We start from the raw sequence: 19,876 nt of genomic DNA, 5'->3' as shown, positions 1-19,876 counted from the left end.
CTCTTTGATATTTTGAATCGTTGTGACCTAATTAAATCCCTCGATCTTGTTAGATGATCATGTAATTGGGAGTTTATAGTAAACTTATTTTTATTATCGTGAATTTCCAACAGTGTTGCATACATATAAAGCGAAGGTAGAGGCATAATACCCATGTTCAAAAATAATGGTTTACAGTGATCCCTTAAATCCGCTCCAGCAAGTATCCTCACCACCTTCTTTTGTAATTTAAATATTCTGTCGGCATGACCAGAGTTGCCCCAAACAGCTATTCCATATTGTATATGACTATGAAACAATGAAAAGTAACACATTTTAAGGGTACTTTTAGGTACCAAATAAACCAGGTTACGCATTACAAATATTGTACTGGCGAGTTTAGAACTTAAGTTGTCTATATGGATGCCCCAATCTAAGTTGTCATCCATAAAAATCCCTAACAATTTGATGCTATATCCAAAAATGTGTCTTCGATCTGAACTGAAAACTATATTTTGATTTTTATCCTCGTTTAGTTTTAGTTTATTATGTGTAAACCAGTTTTTAATTTTAAGCACATCGTTTCCTATTTTGTTATTTAAATTATATTGATTCTGGTCGGTACTAATAACGGTTGTATCATCTGCAAAACATATACACCTTAAGGGGTGGGTATAATGAAATATATCGTTGAGATATAGAAGAAAAAATGTAGGTCCTAATATAGACCCTTGGGGAACTCCATGTTCAACATTGTGAAAATTGGAGTAGTTATTATTTAAAAAAACGGCCTGTTTTCTGTTTATTAAATACGATCGAAATAAATTAAGAGCATTTCCTCTTATGCCATATTTGTGCATTTTGTCTAAAAGTAAAGTGTGTGAGACACAATCAAAAGCCTTAGATAAGTCACACAATGTTAAAGACACGAAGTGACCTCTCTCTAGGCCATCAACTACTTCCCTTACAATTTCCTGAATTGCTTGAGTAGTGCTGCATTTTTTTCTGAAACCATATTGATTACAATGAAGTATTTTGTACTTTTCTATGTACTCTATTAAGCGGTTATTCAAAATACTTTCAAAAATTTTACCAAGAATGGGAATAATAGAAATAGGGCGATAATTTTCAATTTCTTCTGGAGATCCTTTTTTGAGTAGCGGTAACACTTTTGTTACTTTTAATACATCGGGAAAAATTCCTTCGATAAGGCAAAGATTATAAAGTATGACCAGTTTATCAATAATAATATCCAGAGTTTCTATCACTAATTGTTTGTTTAAGAAGTAAAAATCAGTGCATTTTGAGTTTTTCAAGCTGTATAATGTATTCCTAACTTCAGTATCACTAACAGGTGTTAAAAACAACGAGTGGCAAGGGGAGTATATTCCCTCCAAAAAATTCATGGCATCATTTTCATCTGTCTCATCTAACGAGTTCAATATATTTCCCGCTACCGAAGTAAAGTAATTATTAAACTCGTTTGATGAAATATTACATGAAGTTACTTTTTTATTTTGAGTTTTATTCCTATGATAATTGATGACTTTCCAAGAATCTCGAGATATATTATCAGATTTTAAGAAAAACTGCTCATATGCCAGTTTTTTCTTTATTGATATTGTTAATTGTAAAGTATTCAAAGAATTAGCGGAAAGAAAAGATAGATATATGTATTCTCATCGAGACCAAGAAAAGGGGAAAAGAAAATGAAGAGATAGGAGAATATATACATATCTACAGTGAAGTGAGTAAAGATAACAGAGCTAAGAGATAAGAGAGGAGTCTCTATTGCCATTCGAAAATATCTTAAAAACAATATTAAATCGTGGACTGAAGTAAATGAACAACTGCTAATACTTTAAATGAAAAAGAATAGACACAACATCGTAATTGTCGGAGTGCATGCCCCAAATAAAGATGCAAATCCACAAAGTAAAGATGATTTCTACAACAAGTTGAATGAAATACTCTGTGAAGTTAAAGAAAACTATGAAATCTTTATACTAGGAGATTTAAACGGCAGAGTAGGGAAAGAAGAAAATAACAGAGTCGTAGGAAGATATGGGTAAGAAATAACCAATGACAACGGAATGCGTCTTAGATATTTTTGCGAAACAATGTCTTTCAAAATTATGAATGGCTTTTTTCAACGTAAAGACATCCACAAATTTACATGGATACAACGTACTAGGAATCTGCGCTCGATAATCGACTATGTAATCCAACGTCAAACTTCCCAGCCGAAAACAACTGACGTAAGGGTATACCGTGGATCAGAATGTACGACTGGCCACAAATGGTCTAAAGATATTAGACAAGAAACGAAATTGACAATCTATTGAACCTTTGTAGAGCCTATATTATAACTTATGGGGTAGAAGTTTAAAGAAAAAAAAATAGAAAAAGAATAGAAGTAGTAGAAATGGATTTTCTGAAGAGTGTGTGTGGTGTATCCAAAAAAACTCATATCAAGAATGAAGATATTAGAAGGAGGACAAATACTGTATATTCCAGTGTAGAATGAATGAAGATAGATGGCCAAAGAAAGCTTTAAATTACATACCACAACAAAGAAGAAGGGGAAGGTCTTCAGTTGCCTGGGAAGAAAATGTACGGCACATAATGAGAGATAGAGCCACCAAAGAAGACGAATGGATGGACAGAAAACGATGGCGGTCGAAATGCGAGAAGCGGCAGAGGCTGTAGACACCTCGCTTATATAAGACTCAAAGGTAAACTACATAACATGACAATGGTTAATGTGTATGCACCGACGGAAGAGGCTGATAACGACGAGGTTGAAAGATTATATGGAGAACTTCAGGAAGTGTGTGATGAAATCCAAAGAGACCATGCTGTTATAATATTGGGTGACTTTAATGCTAAGCTGGGAAAGAAGAAACTTTCGTAAACATATTTGGCAAACATAGTTTACATAATGAAATCAGTCAAAATGGGCTTAGCAAATAATTATGTAGTTGTGAGCACTAACTTCCAGAAAAAAGATATTCATAAAGGAACATGGAAAATACCAGAAACCAATCAAGCCAATGAAATTGACCACATCCTCATCTTAAAAAAATGGGCAACAGACATAACTAATGTCAGAACGTATCGCGAATCGAACTCCGACTCAGATCACTATCTTGTGGGGGCAACATTGCGGCAGAAAATCGCGACAGTGGCAAAAGGGAAAATAGTCAAATTAAAAAATGGAATGTTAAGGAATTAAGAGTACAAGAAAGATACAAGAATACTTTACAAATAAAACTCAACAAAATTAGAGAGGAAGATACTGCCGGAGGAATGGGCAGTTGGCCTTATACAGCAAATATATAGAAAAGGAGATAAGAGGGAATTCCACTAGAATCTACACTAAATTGTCACAATGCTCCGAAAATATAATTAGTGATTATCAAAATGGATTTAGACCAAATAGAGCCACTACAGACAACATATTCATAGTTGGATCAATACAAGAAAAAGCTTATGAATACGACATATAACTATATAATAGGTATATAGACTTTAAACAAGCTTTTGATAGTGTAAAAAGAGACAAAAAAAATATCAGCCTCATAAAACTGACGTTGCAGGGTTCAAAAGCCGCAGTTAGAGTAGATGGAGAACTGTCTCCCATGTTTGACATCAACATAGGGGTGACAGGGAGACGCACTTTCAACCATGCTGTTTAACCTAGTTCTTGAAGCAGTCATCAGAAAAATCAATGTAACCGGCCATATAAACACCAAAACATTACAAATTACTGCATATGCAGACGATGTAGCCATTATTAGGAGAAGCAAAACACGACCTAATGGCAATGTTTAAGGAAATTTATCCTGAAGCACAAAAGAGAGGGCTTAAAATAAACGAAACAAAAACTAAGTACATGACCATCAAAAGAACACCTGAGAATGAAAACATTATAGCAATAAACAACTATACTATTGAACGTATGGATGCCTTCATATATCTGGGCACAGAAATTAATCAGTAGAATTCCGGAAGTAGCTAAATTAATGCACGTATTTCCAGTGGAAATCGTATATACTATGCTAATAAAATATTAATGACATCGAAATTATTAAACAAAAGAACCAAAATGTCTATCTACAGAACTTTAATCAGACCCGTAGTAACCTATGGTTGTAAAACCTGGGTAACGACGAAAAAAGAGGAAGATCAACTCAGCACATTCGAGAGAAAGATACTAAAAAAAGTATATGGCCCGGTGCAAGATGAAGACGGCACATGGAGAATCAGGAGAAACGACGAAGTTAATGACCTGAAATGAAGAATATGACATTGTAAGATTTGTGAAAAGTTAAAGACTCTCATGGCTGGGACATGTTCAGCGATAAGAAGACACGAAAACGACAAAGAAGATGTTACATTACAGAAGGTAAAAAGGCGGAAAAAAGGAAGGCCCAGGACAAGATGCTTAGATGACGTAAAAGACAAACTGTAAACCATGAATATAAGACAATGGAGAAGAAGGACCCAAGAGAGATCTGAATGGAAGGACATAACCAGACAGCAAAGAAAGACCCATCCAGCGTTATGATGCCAAAATAAGAAGAATAAATCACTATATAGAACAATAAGTTAATTATGACTAGTCTAAATGACATTTGAATTAGCATGCAATAGAGTTGAAATAAGGGAAGAACGCTCAACACCTTTATAAATATTAAACGGTTTAATGCAAGGATATTTATTATCTATATCTGTGTCATTGTACTTAATTATTAAAGAAATCATGCAAAGGTTACCATGTAAGCCAGGTACATCTCTATTTACCAGAATAACCCAAAACCTAACTTATGCAGATGAAATAAGTCATTACAACACTTGGAAGACTCTGGAGTTGCCATTGGGCAATGCAGAACTGAGTTTCGAGACAAAAAACAGATTCATGTTACAGAAGCACAAGATCAAGAACTCAACATTATCAGGTACAAGAGAGTGACAAGTTTTGAATATCTGAGTTCAATATTAACCGAAAACAATTCTAAGCTAAAACACAAACTACAGTTTGTGTCAAATATTTTTTAGTTGCGAGTATAATGCACCTATTTAGAACCACAAAATATTATATTACTTATTTAAACTCTTATTCAGACTTGCCAATTTTAACCAATCTGATATTTAAATTCATACTAAACAAATTAGTTGAAGACTTAACAATAATTTATACAGATCAATCAAAAACTATTGAAAGTGGTGGTTTCGTATTTTTTGTTTTAAACAATAATTATGTTGAGAGATATCGAATTCCTGAATGTTGTTTTTCTATTATCAGGAGCATTGGCAGGAAAATGTGGATGTCAAAAATATAAAGAGGTTCAGAGGACTTCAAGAAACCATTACTTTTCTATTCATCCATGCTTACCAAAAAATATTTCCATCACAATTTTAACTATTATATAGGGAACAGACTCGGAGCCTTTTTTTTGGTTTATTCGATCTCAATATTAGCCTACCAGTAAACATCAGCAATCTGTTATCTCATTCTGACAAATCTATAAACGATTCTAACCTAGATCGGTACACATATACGAGCCAAACGGTATGCATACGGTATGCGAACGCTATATTCGTTAATGTGTACGGCAGAAAAAACCGCTTGCGTACTGTTTCATCGTGACTCATCGCGAACCTAATTGTTGCGGTTTATTCCACGACTTCAAAGGAAGCTCGTCTTTCAGTTTGGATGGCGCTTACTAGACGCAGCGAACATTTTTATTGTCTCATCAAATCGACATTGTGTGAATGACGTGTTCCTTCCTAGAAAGACCTGAGAAAATAGTAAACTGATTATTGTACATATTTTTATTTTTGTTAAACAAGCAAAAACTGAAACATAAATCACACATGTGTGTTCGTTGTTGGTTTGTCGCTTTCCATGGATCGAGATAAGTATGCTATCAGTACGATGTAGAATATTTTTCAAGGATCTGTACGCCTACTGTACGTATACCGTTTGGCTCGCATATGTGTACCCACCTTAACACTTTTCTGTGGCAAAAAGATTCATTGTCGAGTGCCATCTCTCTCTCTCTCTCTCTCTCTCTCTCTCTCTCTCTCTCTCTCTCTCTCTCTCTCTCTTCTCTCTCTCTCTCTCTCTCTCTCTCTCTCTCTCTTCACACACTTATACTTTTTTAAACAATAAATTAAATTTGATTGTACGAAGATTGTTTTTTTAGCACAATAATAGTCATTAGAGATATTCTATAAACTGTTGAAATTTAAATTAGAAAAAGTTTAAATACTCGATTTAAACGAATCTATTTTATAAAATGGAGACGGTGAGACGTATATTAGACACATTAAGACGAGTAAACGAAAACTAATTGCCATTTATTAATTACATGGATTGATATATCGTGCTCTATATCTGTATTTAGACAATATTAAATACTACAGAAGAGAAGATAAGCCAATTGTGTAATATGTGTTAAAGACACACACTTTACCCAACAGCTGGTCGGATGATTGTAGTACAGAATTTGTTAAAAACATTTTAAAATGAAAAACGTTGTTTATCATACACGTACGGAGTAGAAATGTGGATATTGACTGCGGAAACTCTATCAACACTTCAGGCTTTTGAGCTATGGTCATACAGAAGGATCCTGAAGATACCAGGGACATACAAAGTCACCAATAAAGAAGTACTGCGGAGAATGAATATAACTGCGGATTTGGTCAACACCGTGAAGAGCCGTAAGCTGCAGTACTTGGGACATATAATGAGAAATCGAGGCAGATATGAGCTACTTCAATGCATTTTGCAAGGTAAAATTGAAGGAAAGACGGCCCCAGGACGAAGAAGAATATCCTGGCTTACTAACTTGAGAGCATGGTACAGAAAGACCTCAATACAGCTATTTCGTATAGCAACCAACAAAGTCATCATAGCCAGGATGATCGCCAACGTTAGGAACGGACAGGCACCCTAAAAAGAAGATCATACACGTTCGTAGACAAATGGGTTTCCTACTAAATATCTTTTTGATTTTTAATCAGGTGCGAAAATTATCATGACCACATGGATGCAGCAAATTACGAAAAATGATTGAAGGAACAGTTAATCTTTGATTTTCCTGTAGAATAATAGACCAGCATTTTTATGTCTATGTCTGATTGACCTAAAGAAAGCGTTTAACATAGTAAGACTTAAAGATGTAATCCATCTTCTGTATAATTAAGAAGTTCCCCTAAATATTAAAAAAAACTATCTACTAAAACAAAATGGAAGTTAGAATAGATGGACAACTTACAGAACTTATAGAAATAGACATCGGAATAAGATAACGGAACTCATTAAGCCTAATGCTCTTCAATTTACTTATGGATTAAATCATCAAAAGCGTTAACAAAGTAAGAGGATCTATCTATCTAATTAGCCTTCTTCGGTCCATCTTTGGACACAGGCCTCCCCAATCCTTTTCCATTCTTCTCTGTCTGTCGCTACAGTCATCCACCTAGAGCCCACGTGCTTCTTGATATCATCTGCCCATCTCATTTGAGGCCTTCCTCTGCTTCGTTTATATTCCCACATTCTCCAACTTATAAGTTTTGTTCCATCTGTCTTCTTTTTGTCTTATATTGTATACGGCAAATCTATATTTCAATTTTGCCACTTCTTGTCTAACATCCCTCACTTTTGTTTTCTCTGTTATCCACTCGTTTCTCTTTTTATCCATTAGTTTTATGGGCAACATTTGTCTTTGTCCATGTTTGCTTTTGTAAATGTCCACGTTTGGGAACCATAAGTGAGAACAGGGAGTACGGATTGATTGTATACTTTGGTCTTAAGATGCTCTGGATATCTTATGTTTTTAAGAATGTAGCTTAGTTTGCCAAATGCCGCCCATGCCAGTCTAACTCGTCTTTTTGTCTCTGCTATTTAGTTTTCTTTGTTAAGTTTTATAGTTTGACCCAGATCCCAGCCTTAATATGAATTACAGCAAGACCCCGGTCTTGCTGTAATTCATATTAAGGCATATCTTGCCAGCTTCTACGTCCAGTTCTTTCATCATTATAAAATAATTCTTCTTTTTTATCGGTTATCAATGCGATGTCATCAGCGTACCTTAGATGGTTAAAGCGTTATCCACAAATTTTTATACCTTTTTCTTCCCATTCTAATCTTTTAAAAATATCTTCCAGAGCCTGATTGAAAAGTTTCGGTAATATTGTGTCACCCTGTCTCACGCCTCTATTTATTTGTATTGATTTTGTTCCTTTATATATTCTAATTGTTGTTTTGACTTTCTTTTGTATATTGGCTATTAGTTCCGTATATTTGTGGTCAATTCTGCTGTTAATCAAAGAGCTTTTCACTGCCCAATGTTCGACACTGTCGAAAGCCTTTACGAAATCTATGAACACTATATATAGAGGAATGCGGTATTCATGTGCTCATTCTATAAGTATTTTCATACTAAGTAAAGGGTCACTTGTGCTGAAACCCTTTCTAAAACCAGCTGGTTCGTTCGACTGGTATCTGTCGAATTTTGTTATCAATCTATTGGTTAAAATTTTTGTTAGTAGTTTATACATTGAGGCGTGTTATAGGCCGGTAGTTTTTTATATCTGCTTTATCCCCTTTCTTGTGTAGGATAATGGTTACGGATTCCTTCGAGTTGTTTGGGATTCTTTTTTCTTTTATTATCTTGTTAAAAAGGGAATGTAGAGTATTAATTACCACTGTTCCACCACATTTCAGCATCTCTGCAGTTATTTCATCTTTTCCAGGCTATTTGTTGTTTTTCATTTCTTTCAATGCCTTCTTTATTTCTGATTTGCTTTTTTCTGGCTGTAGCTCTGAGTTAACATTTTTATATTAGCCTTAAGTTTGTTTTTAATTTCTTCTGGTGGTTTCTTTTTTGTTTTGTATAATTCTGAGTAGAAATGGTGAATTATATTTATATTGTCATCTTTAATGTTTGTTTCTACTCCGTTTATATCTTTTATTTTGTTTATTTCACACTTACTTAATTTCGGTCTTAAGCATTTCATATTTTTGTTGTTCTGTATTACTTCTTCTATTTTTATTTCTGGTTCTTTTCTCTTATTTATTTTATCATTCTGCTTTTATTGATTTCTACATATTCTATAGATTTTCTTTTGCTTTCTTCGTTCAGCTTCCTTCTTTTATCCATAAGCTTCTTTGTTTCTGTTGATATATATTTGTTCTTTTTTAGATCCTTTTTTACTATTTCTTTTCCTGATGTAATCATCGTTGCTGTAAGTCTGTTGTGTATTTCGTCTATATCTTTATCATCACTGTCTAATTTTCTAAGTTGTTCTTTTAATAGGTCTGTGTATATCTCTTTATATTGCCCTAGTTTTTTTCTATCTACTAGATCCCAGTTTCTAATTATTTTTATTTTAATTTTATAGTTACCGTTAATACTAATTTTTGCTCTGAACATCGTGTGATCGCTACCTATTGTGAATCTGTTAAGAACTGTTACATCTTTAATGATATATCGTTCCGTGGACAGTATGTAGTCGATCTAATTTTTTGTGGATCCATTAGGGCTGATCCATATCCATTTTCGTTGGGACTTTGAGGCTTGGACAAAGATGTGAGAGATCAAGTACAAATAGCAAATAGACTGATAGGATGCCTTAATACCACTATATGGCAAAACACACATTTACGCTGTAATAAGTCAAGAATTTATAAAACCCCTGTAAGACCAATAATGACATATACCTCAGAAACAAGACCCGACACAGCCACAACGCAAAAGCTATTGGAAACGGGAGAGATAAGAGTACTGAGAAGAATTATAGGAAATACGCTGAGGGATCTAAAGAAAAGTGAATACATTAGAAGAAAATTTAATGTACAGTGTAAATACCTACATAAGCAAAATTGAGGAGACCCGTGACGTCAAAATAGCAAGTCACCAATCAGTAAAAAGTATCGGACGACTACCCAAAAAGATGGAGTTACAACCTTCCATAGAGGTATTTATTCGCCAATGAACAGGCAGAATTGCTTATAAAAAGAAAAAAAAAAGAAGAAGAATACTGTAACTGATCTTGAAACGCAAAATAGAAGGTCGTAGAGGTTTATGAAGAAGAAAGGTTTCTTGATTCGTGAATGGATTTAGATATCAAATCCGGGACAATAATTATTCCTTGTGGCAGAAGATCGAGAAACCTTCACAATTTTGATGGCCAATGTCGGATAATTCCGATACTGCGCGTGAAGAAGAAGTAGTACAACGGGGTTTAGTATTAGTTGTGGAATATATTGTACAAATAATTACTCGTAGAATGAAATACAGAATTATAAAACTTTTGTGTTCAAAGTCTAAACGTTAAAAACGCATTAATCAGTTTTAATGATTTGTCTCTATCGTCGAAAACTTTTAACGTAACGATTATTACATATTTCTACAAAAGATAAAAGGATTTCTCATTAAAGGTTTAATTAAAGTGTTTTTTGTACCTTGATAAAAATATGTAACATACATCGCCGATAGGTATCAATTACCCACATGAATAGAATATCAAAGACGACTCAAATAATGACCCGATTATCAATATTAGAATTTATTTCTGATATATTATTCTAGGTTTTATACAAATTATATATTTATATTTTTTGTAATGAGAAAGCTCATTATAATTTTCGGTATTTAACCATCCACAATTTAGAGGGGTGTCATTGTTTAGTATTACTTTTGTGTGGTATAAAAACTTTCTTTTTATTTTCGTTTTTTAGAAAATAGTGTTACATAGTTGTTATTGTTAAAAACATATTGTGAATTTATTATAATTTCATTTGTTAAATCAAAATTATTTGTCAATTTTGCATATATATTCGTCCTTCTTGATTATCTTATTGATAAATTTTGAGGTTTTTTTTTTAATTTGTAAGTATTCTTTTCGTACACTACGAACATGCCTGCTGTTAATTAAGGGTCTAGCTTTAGAACCCTAAACCCAAACATAATCTCAACAAAAATCAAAACGTTTTTTTTTTACGATATCTTTCGTTCCTAATCATGGTGAAAACCCTTCTTTTTTTCTGTTTGTAGGATATTTTATTGTCTACATCATGTTATTTTTTACTTTTTTGGAGAAAAATTCAAATTTCTGAACGCTTTGAAATTTTTAAAATTTGTTTAAAAAAAACTGTCTTAAAAGCCAATCCAAAAAATATATAGATATTTGTTTGAGTGTTAAATTACTTTCATGTTTTCTTTTTTAGTAGAACTAGTGGAACTAGAACTTTAGTAGGACTGTTAAAATAGTTAAAAAGTAGGAAAAATTAAAAAAGTGTTTTTTCGTCTCTCTTGCTTCGCTTGCTTTGCTCGTAATACAAGTCTGGTTTAATGAAGACTTATGTTACCGACTTGCTACATAAACAAATATTATATTGTTAATTTGGTATGCTTGTTTTCTAAAGCCACAGTTGTTTTAATTATTTTTTAGAAATTTTTTCTACGATAATATTTTAATAAAACCGGTTTTAAAATTGATTAAAAGCTTTCTGCTGTGCCATTCTTAGTTTTTAAATCGCTTTTGCAATAAATGGCATATTAGATAACGATTTTTTTTAAATATATTTATAGTAGTTCATCCCTTTTTTCTTCTTCTTCATCTTTTTATATAAACATGTCCGTTTTTCAATGTGCCTTCAGTAATTTGTCGTTCCGTCGTTTTCGTGGTCGTCCTACTGATCGTCTTCCTAATGGGGAACCGTCTCTTGCCATCTTTACTACTCTATTTGTTGTCATTCGGCTTATATGATTGTTCCATTCTACTCTTCTATTTCTTACCCAGTTCTTGATGTTCTCCACCTTGTATCTACGTCGTATATTTGTACTTCTAGCTCTGTCCCATAGTGTCTTACCATCCATTTTTCATCTCTGCTGTTTCTAACATCCTTTTTGTTCGCTTTGTGTCAGGTCTTGTTTCTGCCGCGTATGTCATTATTAGTCTGATGACTGTTTTGTAAATTCTGCCTTTCGTTTCTTTCGCGATATTTTTATTTCTCCATATTGTCTCATTTAGGCAGCCTGCGGTTCTGTTTTCTCTATTCACTTGATCTTCCACTTCGGTTTCGAGCTTTTCGTAGCTAGATAATGTGATGCCTAGGTATTTAAACTCCATCACTTGTTCTGTTATCTGACCTTTTAACTACAATTTACATCTTAGTAAATTTGCTGTTTAACGATGCATTTTGTCTTTTTTGGGGAAATTAACATGTTAAATTTTCTGGCATTTATATTAAATTGGTGCAGCATACGTTGTAAATCATCTTCACTTTGAGATAATAGTATTGCGTCGTCTACATTGCAGATTATTTTAAGTTGTTTTTCTCCCATTTGGTATCCTTTTTTAGTTCTTACTTATTTTATTAATTCGTCCATAATCAGGTTAAACAATAAAGGACTCTGGAAATATCCCTGTCTTATTCCATTGCCAGCTTCAATAGGGTTGGTTAGCTCTTCTACTACTTTTACTTTTATTGTGTTGTTTTGCTAGACATTTTCGATCGTTTTGATTATTCCTAGAGGTATATCTCTTGCTAACAGTAAGTGGATAACATCTTTTAATTTGACCTGGTCAAATGCCTTTGTCAAATATCTTATGTGGACCATGTCACCAACGTTGAGGTCCTACAGCGCATGACAAAAGAAAAAGAAGTGCTTAATTTAATTAAACAACGTAAGCTTGAGTACCTCGGCCACGTGATGCGGAACGAAGAAAAATATCGAATTCTTCAACTTGTTATGCAGGGTAAAGTATTTGGCAGAAGAGGACCGGGACGCCGTCGTATCTCGTGGTTGAAAAATCTCCGACAATGGTTTGGGATGACCTCAGCGGAGCTGTTTCGCAGAGCAGTCAACAAAACCATGATAGCCTTGATGATCGCCAACATCCGGACCGGATAAGGCACTGAAGAAGAAGAAGAAATGCCTTTGTAAGGTTCACGAAACATAGATATGCCGGTTTGTTGTATTCTAATGATTTCTTTTGCACTTGCCTCATTAGAAATATAGCGTCGGTGCATGATCTTCCCGAACTAAAACCTTGTTGTTCTTCTGCCAGTGTTATAATTTTATTCAATTTATTTGGTTTCACTTTGGTTGTTAATTTTAGTGTTGTGTTTAATAAATTAATTCCTCTGTATTTTTCCAGGTCCAATCTGTCTCCCTTTTTGAGGAGAGGTATTAGGATGCTTGATCTTCATTCTTAAGGAATTTTGTTTTGTTCTATTATTTTTTGGATTAGTTTTAGATTAGAAGTTTGTTCGGTATTCTGTCCTCTTCTGGTGATTTTCTGTTTTTTAATTTCCTTATTGCTTCCTTTACCTCTTTCTCTTCAATATTTATTTCTTCGTTTGTCGTCACCTCTGGTGTTGCTGGTTCATTATAGTCAGCTTTAGCGAATAGGGATCGAAAATAGTCTACCCATGTTTCCTTCTGAATGTAATTCGTTCATCTCTTTTCTTTGTCGTCTGATCATTCTCCATATTTCTTTTTGTGTTCCGTAGAAATCGTGTTCCATCTGTTTTGAGAAACTCTGCTAGTGTTTCTTTTTCATTTGTCTAAAGTATTCGTTTCATTTCTGATTCGTTTATAGTGGTTGTGCCTGGGCTTCCTTAAAAGGCTTTCTTGATTTCTTCACATTTTGTCTGCACTTCTTCTCCAAACCATGGTGTTTTCTTTTTTGATATGTTAGTGTTCGTTACTGCTGCTGTACTGTTGCTGCGTTAATTATGTTTTTTTTGAGTTTTTTCCAGCTTTCATCGATGTTATCGTTTTCTAATATTTCATTACTTACTAAGTACGTATTACTTAGATTAATTATGCAAGGGAAGATACAAGGGCAGAGAAACCTAGGATGACGCAAAATATCCTGGCTAAGAAATTTGAGAGAGTGGTTCGGTTGCAGCTCATTAGAATTATTCAGAAGCGCGGGCAATAAAATTAAGATAGCGATGATGATTTCCAACCTCCGATAGGAGAAGGAACCTGAAGAAGAAGAATATTTCATTCCCAGCGATCTTTTTTAATATTATTTTCCTGTATAAGTATTCCGTGGATTCAGTATTTAGTCCTTCGACTTTGATTTTTGTTTGTTTGGGCGCTGCTCTCTTGGGCGGGAATCCCTTTTTTGTATAGTTTATTTTTACAATAATTTCCAGTGAGTACATTTCGCTAGGTTCTATAGAAAATAATGTTATGATATTTGTTTTGCTTAGTCAAATAATAAATTTAAGACAAATAACGTTTTGTAGGTTCAAGGAATAAAAAAAAATTAATAATGAAAGCAGTTTTGGTAGCAATTCTTTTGATTTGCTGGTTTGACTCAACTGTATCCAGATTGGAGAAAAAGGTAAGTAGATCCATGCGAGTCGATAATCTTATTAACTCAGATTACAGGTATCTGATAGCCTCAAGTCATAGTGTGAAGATGATGCTAGATTTATTTAGACATAGCGCTGCAGATCTCCTTAATTTCGTCGTTGACAAACCTATTTGAATGCTTTTATTATAAACTGCTATGTTTATTATTCAATAGTTAGAAAAGGATGTCTGTTGGTGGATGCAGAGCAAATATAAATATTGACCTTGCTTCTTATGCACATTTCGATTTTATATCTAATATGTCTATCTATCTAATTAGCCTTCTTCAGTCCATATTTGGATATAGGCCTCCCCAATGCTTTTTCATTCTTCTCTGTCTGTCGCTATAGACCTAGAACCCACATGCTTCTTGATATCATCTACCTATCTCATTTGTGGCCTTCCTCTGCTTCGTTTATATTCCCACGGTCTTCAGCTTATAAGAATTTTGTTCCATTAGTCTTCTTTTTGTCTTATATTGTCTCCGGCAACTTCTTGTCTAACATCCTTCTCTTTTGTTTTCTCTCTTATTCACTAGTTTCTCTTTTTATCCATTAGTCTTATGTGCAACATTTGTCTTTCCATTGCTCTTTGGATTTTTATGATTTTGTCCATGTTTGCTTTTGTAAATGTCCACGTTTAGGAACCATAAGTGAGAACAGGGAGTACGCATTGATTGTATACTTTGGTCTTAAGATGCTGTGGATATCTTTTGTTTTTAAGAATGTAGCTTAGTTTAAAGTAGCAATTAAAGTAGCACCCCTATCATTTCTCCGACTATACCCGAAATCTCCTATTTTAGTTTCTTCTTTGTTTAGTTTCCTAACCAGTTTGGCATTGAAATCACCAAGAACTAGTGTAAGACGGTTTTTATGTTCTTCCATAGCCTTTGATATATCTTCATAAAATAGTTCGATATCTTTGTCATCATAAGCTGTCGTGGGGATATATACCCGGATAATTTTAATTGATGTTCTTCTTATTTTAATTACGACATAGGCGACACGATCTGATATACCTTTAAAAATTTGGACATGCTTACTTATAGCTTTATTTATTATAAATCCTACTCCAAATTTACTAATCTAATATGTAGGTCATTGTTATACTTCGTATTTTATATAAAGCAGAAAAAAACTAGGAGATTTCTCTTCGATGAACAATTAGGTTTTTACTGGAAGTTATTGCACGGTGTTAGGAATAACATCTACTAACGTACTCGGCATGTTATGTTACTATAACAGCTATATAGATGAAGAGCATTTCATTTTAGTTTAAGTTACCACAAGTATTCCAGATGAGAGGTGAAACCTCGAAATACGTGTGTAACAATGGCGAAACTCGAATTGAAAAGAAATGCAATCGTCTACTTTCATTTCAACCTCCTTTCTTTACGTAAAGAGTACAAAACAGAGTGTTTTCAAGGGTCAGTGCACCTAATTCGCATTCGAAAAAAAATTTTTAAGTAAAACCAAAAAAACTTTGGAAAAAAATACAGTTTTATTTAATTATTAAACTGAACTTCAATGTACATCAGTGTACATAAGTCATAGCTTTACCACAGTGAACATGTCGATAACTTCCACTGTGCCAGGTTGTTTGCAACCATTTAGCTATGACTGATATTTGATGCTTAAATGTAATTTTAGTAATTAAATGTTGTATGTTCATTATATTTATTAAAGGACTTCGGCCCGAATCTTCTTAAACACGTAGACAGATGGCATACGATTTGCAGGAGGATAACAGGTGCGTCAGAAGCTCAAATAGATAAGGTCTACAATGGAACCTTTCCCGAAGGGGATGATGCTTTACAGGTAAGCAACTTGACATTTTTTTAAACGAGAAATATCATTAAAATTTATACAGAAGATTCAATTTTGTTATTAATGGGATTATGAGTTTTCGCCGACGATACTGTAATTCTAGCTGAAAACATCGACGATCTGCAGGAGCTAATCAATAGAGTTGACATGGAATGCACAAATTGGGGACTGTCGATAAATATCGATAAAACTAAATACATGGTAACTAGTAAAGTGGATATCGGCGCAACCCAACTGATATTAAACCAACAACCGCTGCAGAGAGTTCAGAGATTCAAATACCTGGATTGTTGGTATGTTGGATTACCCAAAATCTGGATCCATCCTTCGAAATTCGATGTAGAATTGAACAGGCAAGAAACTCATTTCAAAAATTCAAGCCTCTATTATCCAATAACTCATTAAATTTGGAAATCCGTGAAAAGTTTACAAGATGTTACGTGTGGTCTGTACTTTTGTATGGATGTGAAACTTGGACTTTAAACGCCGATATCATGAATAAAATCGAGGCGTTTAAGATGTGGTTGTATCGAAGGATACTAAAAATTCCATGGACTAGCAGAACCAGAAACAAAGAAGTTCTTCGAAGACTGGGACATCAACGAACTCTATTAAATATTATTAAGAGGCGTAAACTAGAATATCTTGGACATATAATCAGAGGACCAAGATATGAGTTCCTTCGGCTAATTCTCAACGGTAAAATCGAAGGAAAGAAATGGATAGGACGGAAGAAACTCTCTTGGTTGAGGAATTTGCGGCAGTGGACAGGTTTGACAGCGGACCAATTGCTACACGTAGCGCAAGACCGAGATCAGTATAACAATATTATAAGCATGGTAGTCGCCGACGTTCCGTAGGGATATGGCACTCTAAGAAGAAGATGAGTTTTCAATTTTGACAATCGTTACGAATAATATTTGGTGAATTAGAGGGCTGTAAAGAGACAGATGTTGGGTGTCTCCCTAAAAGACTAAGAAATCGTATTTTCCAGTGGAGACCAAGACAAGAAGCTTACGGAACAGAGGACGCCCACCAACCAGGTGAACTGACGACCTAAAGCGTGTTGGCAGTAACTAAATGCAAGCCGCACAAGACAAAGACAGATAAAAAGAGCTGAGGAGATCCATGTCCAGTAGTAAACGCGTATAGGTTGATATTCATGTTGATGACGATTTGTACATGGACTAATTGGAGTATTTTAAATTTTGTTATAGTCATATTTATTCATTATTTTAAAATGAATGTGTAACTCAATTGTACTTGTGTTTTAGAGGTACACCTACTGCATATGGAATCTCGGTGGTCAGGTAGAAATTCAAATTATTTTGTCTAATTAGTTAGTTATATTAATAAGTTCTTTTTAGATGGACCTTGATATGAAAATGGATCAAAATCAATTGTGGGTTTATATACCTGACATGCACAAAGCTGATTTTGTCCACTATATGAAATGTAACGCTGACGCTAGAAATCTGCGTAAGTATTTATATTATATTTTGACATATTGAAAACGACCATGCAAAAATCGACTTTAAAAACAAAAATATTTTTATTCGCTTATAATATTTTTAAGAAGGGCAATGATGAAGTCGTAAACGTAGGAATTTTCCGTACGATGAATTACGATGCTCTTTTTTTTTTAATTCAATTCGAATGAGTGTCAAGAAAGTTTGCGAACAAAGCTGATATTAAGTAGATGAGAATTACATTTTGTCCACAAGGAAACTGCAGTTTCAAAGACTGCAAAATTAATCGAAAATTATTACTTCAGCTTTTCTATGTCGCTGAAAATGAATGCCATGACTACGATCTTCCTCGAAGTATCTGTTACCCAGGGTATACCTTATCTCTCAAAGTTTTAAGTTATTTTCATTAAAAAACAGTCTAAAGTTATTACTCGAGGTTTTAGAGGTCGCTGAACACGAATATCATGACAGCGATGTCCCTTGAAGTACCTGTAGCCCATTATGGACCTCGTAACCTGGAGTTTTATGTTATTTTTATTTTTAAAGCAGTCGAAAATCATTACTCATTAAGTTTTTTGGTCGCTGAATACGAATATTCACTGACGGACTCCGAAATATCCTCTACTTATAAAAGTTGGTACAAACGCTGAAAGTATCTTAAGTATTACATCATTTACAACAAAGGATCTTATATTTCAATCATTTAAATTTTCTCCTTCGTCTTTTTTTTCTACAGCAGATGGGTGACAGATTGTCCTGTATATTCTTCAACATTCGTGCAATTCTATCCAGTACAATTTTTGTGTTTCAAATAGCAGACTAAGAAGCTATTCTTTTTCTGCACCCATATCAACTGCTAGAATCTTTTTTGCAACTGCAACAATCAAACTCGTTATGCCTGGAGGATGGAGGACCAGGAAGCTATGTTATCTTTAATGTAAATTTCAATTTATTATATTATTGTAACGTTTAAATCAAAATTTAATTACATCTATCTATTGACAATGAAAATGCCTGAGAATGCTTCAATGTTACGTGTTCTCTACTCTTCTTTGAATTTTGGTGTTACAGAAGAATCCGACACGAATATCATGGATTCAAAGAATGTCAAACGTGGAAGTAACTAGAAGGATAGGAAATCAGGCGGAAATAATATTAACTATCAAAAGACGAAAACTTGAGTACTTAGGACATTGTGATGAGAGGGCAAAAATAAGCATTATTACAACTTATTATGCAAGGCAAAATCCAAGGAAAGCGAAATGTGGGAAGACGAAGAATATCCTGGCTTAAGAACTTAAGGGAATGGTTTGAATGCAGTAGTGCAGAACTTTTTAGAGCGGCAGTCAACAGAGTCAGCATAGCCATGATGATTTCCTACCTTCGATAGAAGATGGAATTTAAAGAAGAAGATTGAAAATATAAGTAGTATCCACAAAAAAAATTAATTAAAAACATTCTCCTCACCAAATATCTAAAAAACTGGAAGGTAAAAATTTAGGACGCCTAGTTGCTGAAGCTGACGTGGCAAGAACTCGCTACTCCCTTGCGAATCAGGCAAAACTGGCGGGAAACGGCTGAGATCAGGTACAGTGGCTTTGATTAACAACGAGCTCTCATGGAAATCATTTATAAACTGCCATATAACACAGTTTTTTGGAAGCAAACTCTGTCCGGGACTGCACAATATCCGATATAGGACATATGTATCTATCTTCTCTGCACTAAATTTTTGTCTTAAGCCAAATGTGGGAAAAAAGAATCAGAATAACTAGTAATGATTTGTGTTCTTTTAATCCCTACTAAACTTTTGTATTTTAGCTAACAAAAATCATGTTCAGAAGGTGTGGGAGATGCAAAAATGCATTCAAAAGTCAGTGGATAATGAAGTAAGTAAAATTTGTTATTTAAAATATTATTTTATAAGTAGTTTAAAAACATTTTAAACTATAATTAAAAGAAACTTTATTTTTTTAAAGTTCCAGTTAACTAAAGGTTAAATTTATTTCTTGTTGGACAGTTTCCTTCAAAGTTCACTCTTTAATTAAAAATATTATAGCAGAGTTTAAAATATAATGATTGTTTTATTTTTAGCACTACATATTCTTCTAGAAGACGCGGACTGGATAACTGGACTTGATATGTTAAAAAATGTTAAAAAAAAATTGTATTACCCGTTAATGGTTCTTAATAAACTGTTACATCAATG

The 19,876-nt window shown here is 33.9% G+C and overlaps 1 protein-coding gene across 1 annotated transcript; it reads left to right on the top strand.

Annotated features, from left to right (window-relative positions):
• Positions 1-10,682: 10,682 nt before the first annotated feature.
• LOC140433163 (uncharacterized) lies at positions 10,683-19,876 on the top strand. The gene is made up of 7 exons (XM_072521209.1): positions 10,683-10,701; positions 14,264-14,361; positions 16,058-16,189; positions 17,473-17,508; positions 17,566-17,677; positions 19,489-19,556; positions 19,762-19,876. The coding sequence occupies exons 2-7, from the start codon at positions 14,290-14,292 to the stop codon at positions 19,777-19,779; spliced, it is 438 nt and encodes a 145-aa protein (XP_072377310.1). The 5' UTR covers positions 10,683-10,701; positions 14,264-14,289; the 3' UTR covers positions 19,780-19,876.

The sequence above is a fragment of the Diabrotica undecimpunctata genome, chromosome 2, assembly GCF_040954645.1.
Source record: "Diabrotica undecimpunctata isolate CICGRU chromosome 2, icDiaUnde3, whole genome shotgun sequence".
NCBI classification, from domain to species: Eukaryota; Metazoa; Arthropoda; class Insecta; order Coleoptera; family Chrysomelidae; genus Diabrotica; species Diabrotica undecimpunctata.
Note: the sequence above shows the minus strand (reverse complement) of the source record. Positions and strands in the feature narration are given on the sequence as shown.

Coding starts and splice junctions, on each gene's coding strand:
- LOC140433163 (XM_072521209.1), top strand. CDS start 14,290: ATGAAAGCAGTTTTGGTAGCAATTCTTTTGATTTGCTGGTTTGACTCA. Junction 14,362..16,057: donor TATCCAGATTGGAGAAAAAG/GTAAGTAGATCC, acceptor TATTTATTAAAG/GACTTCGGCCCGAATCTTCT. Junction 17,678..19,488: donor CGCTGACGCTAGAAATCTGC/GTAAGTATTTAT, acceptor TTTGTATTTTAG/CTAACAAAAATCATGTTCAG.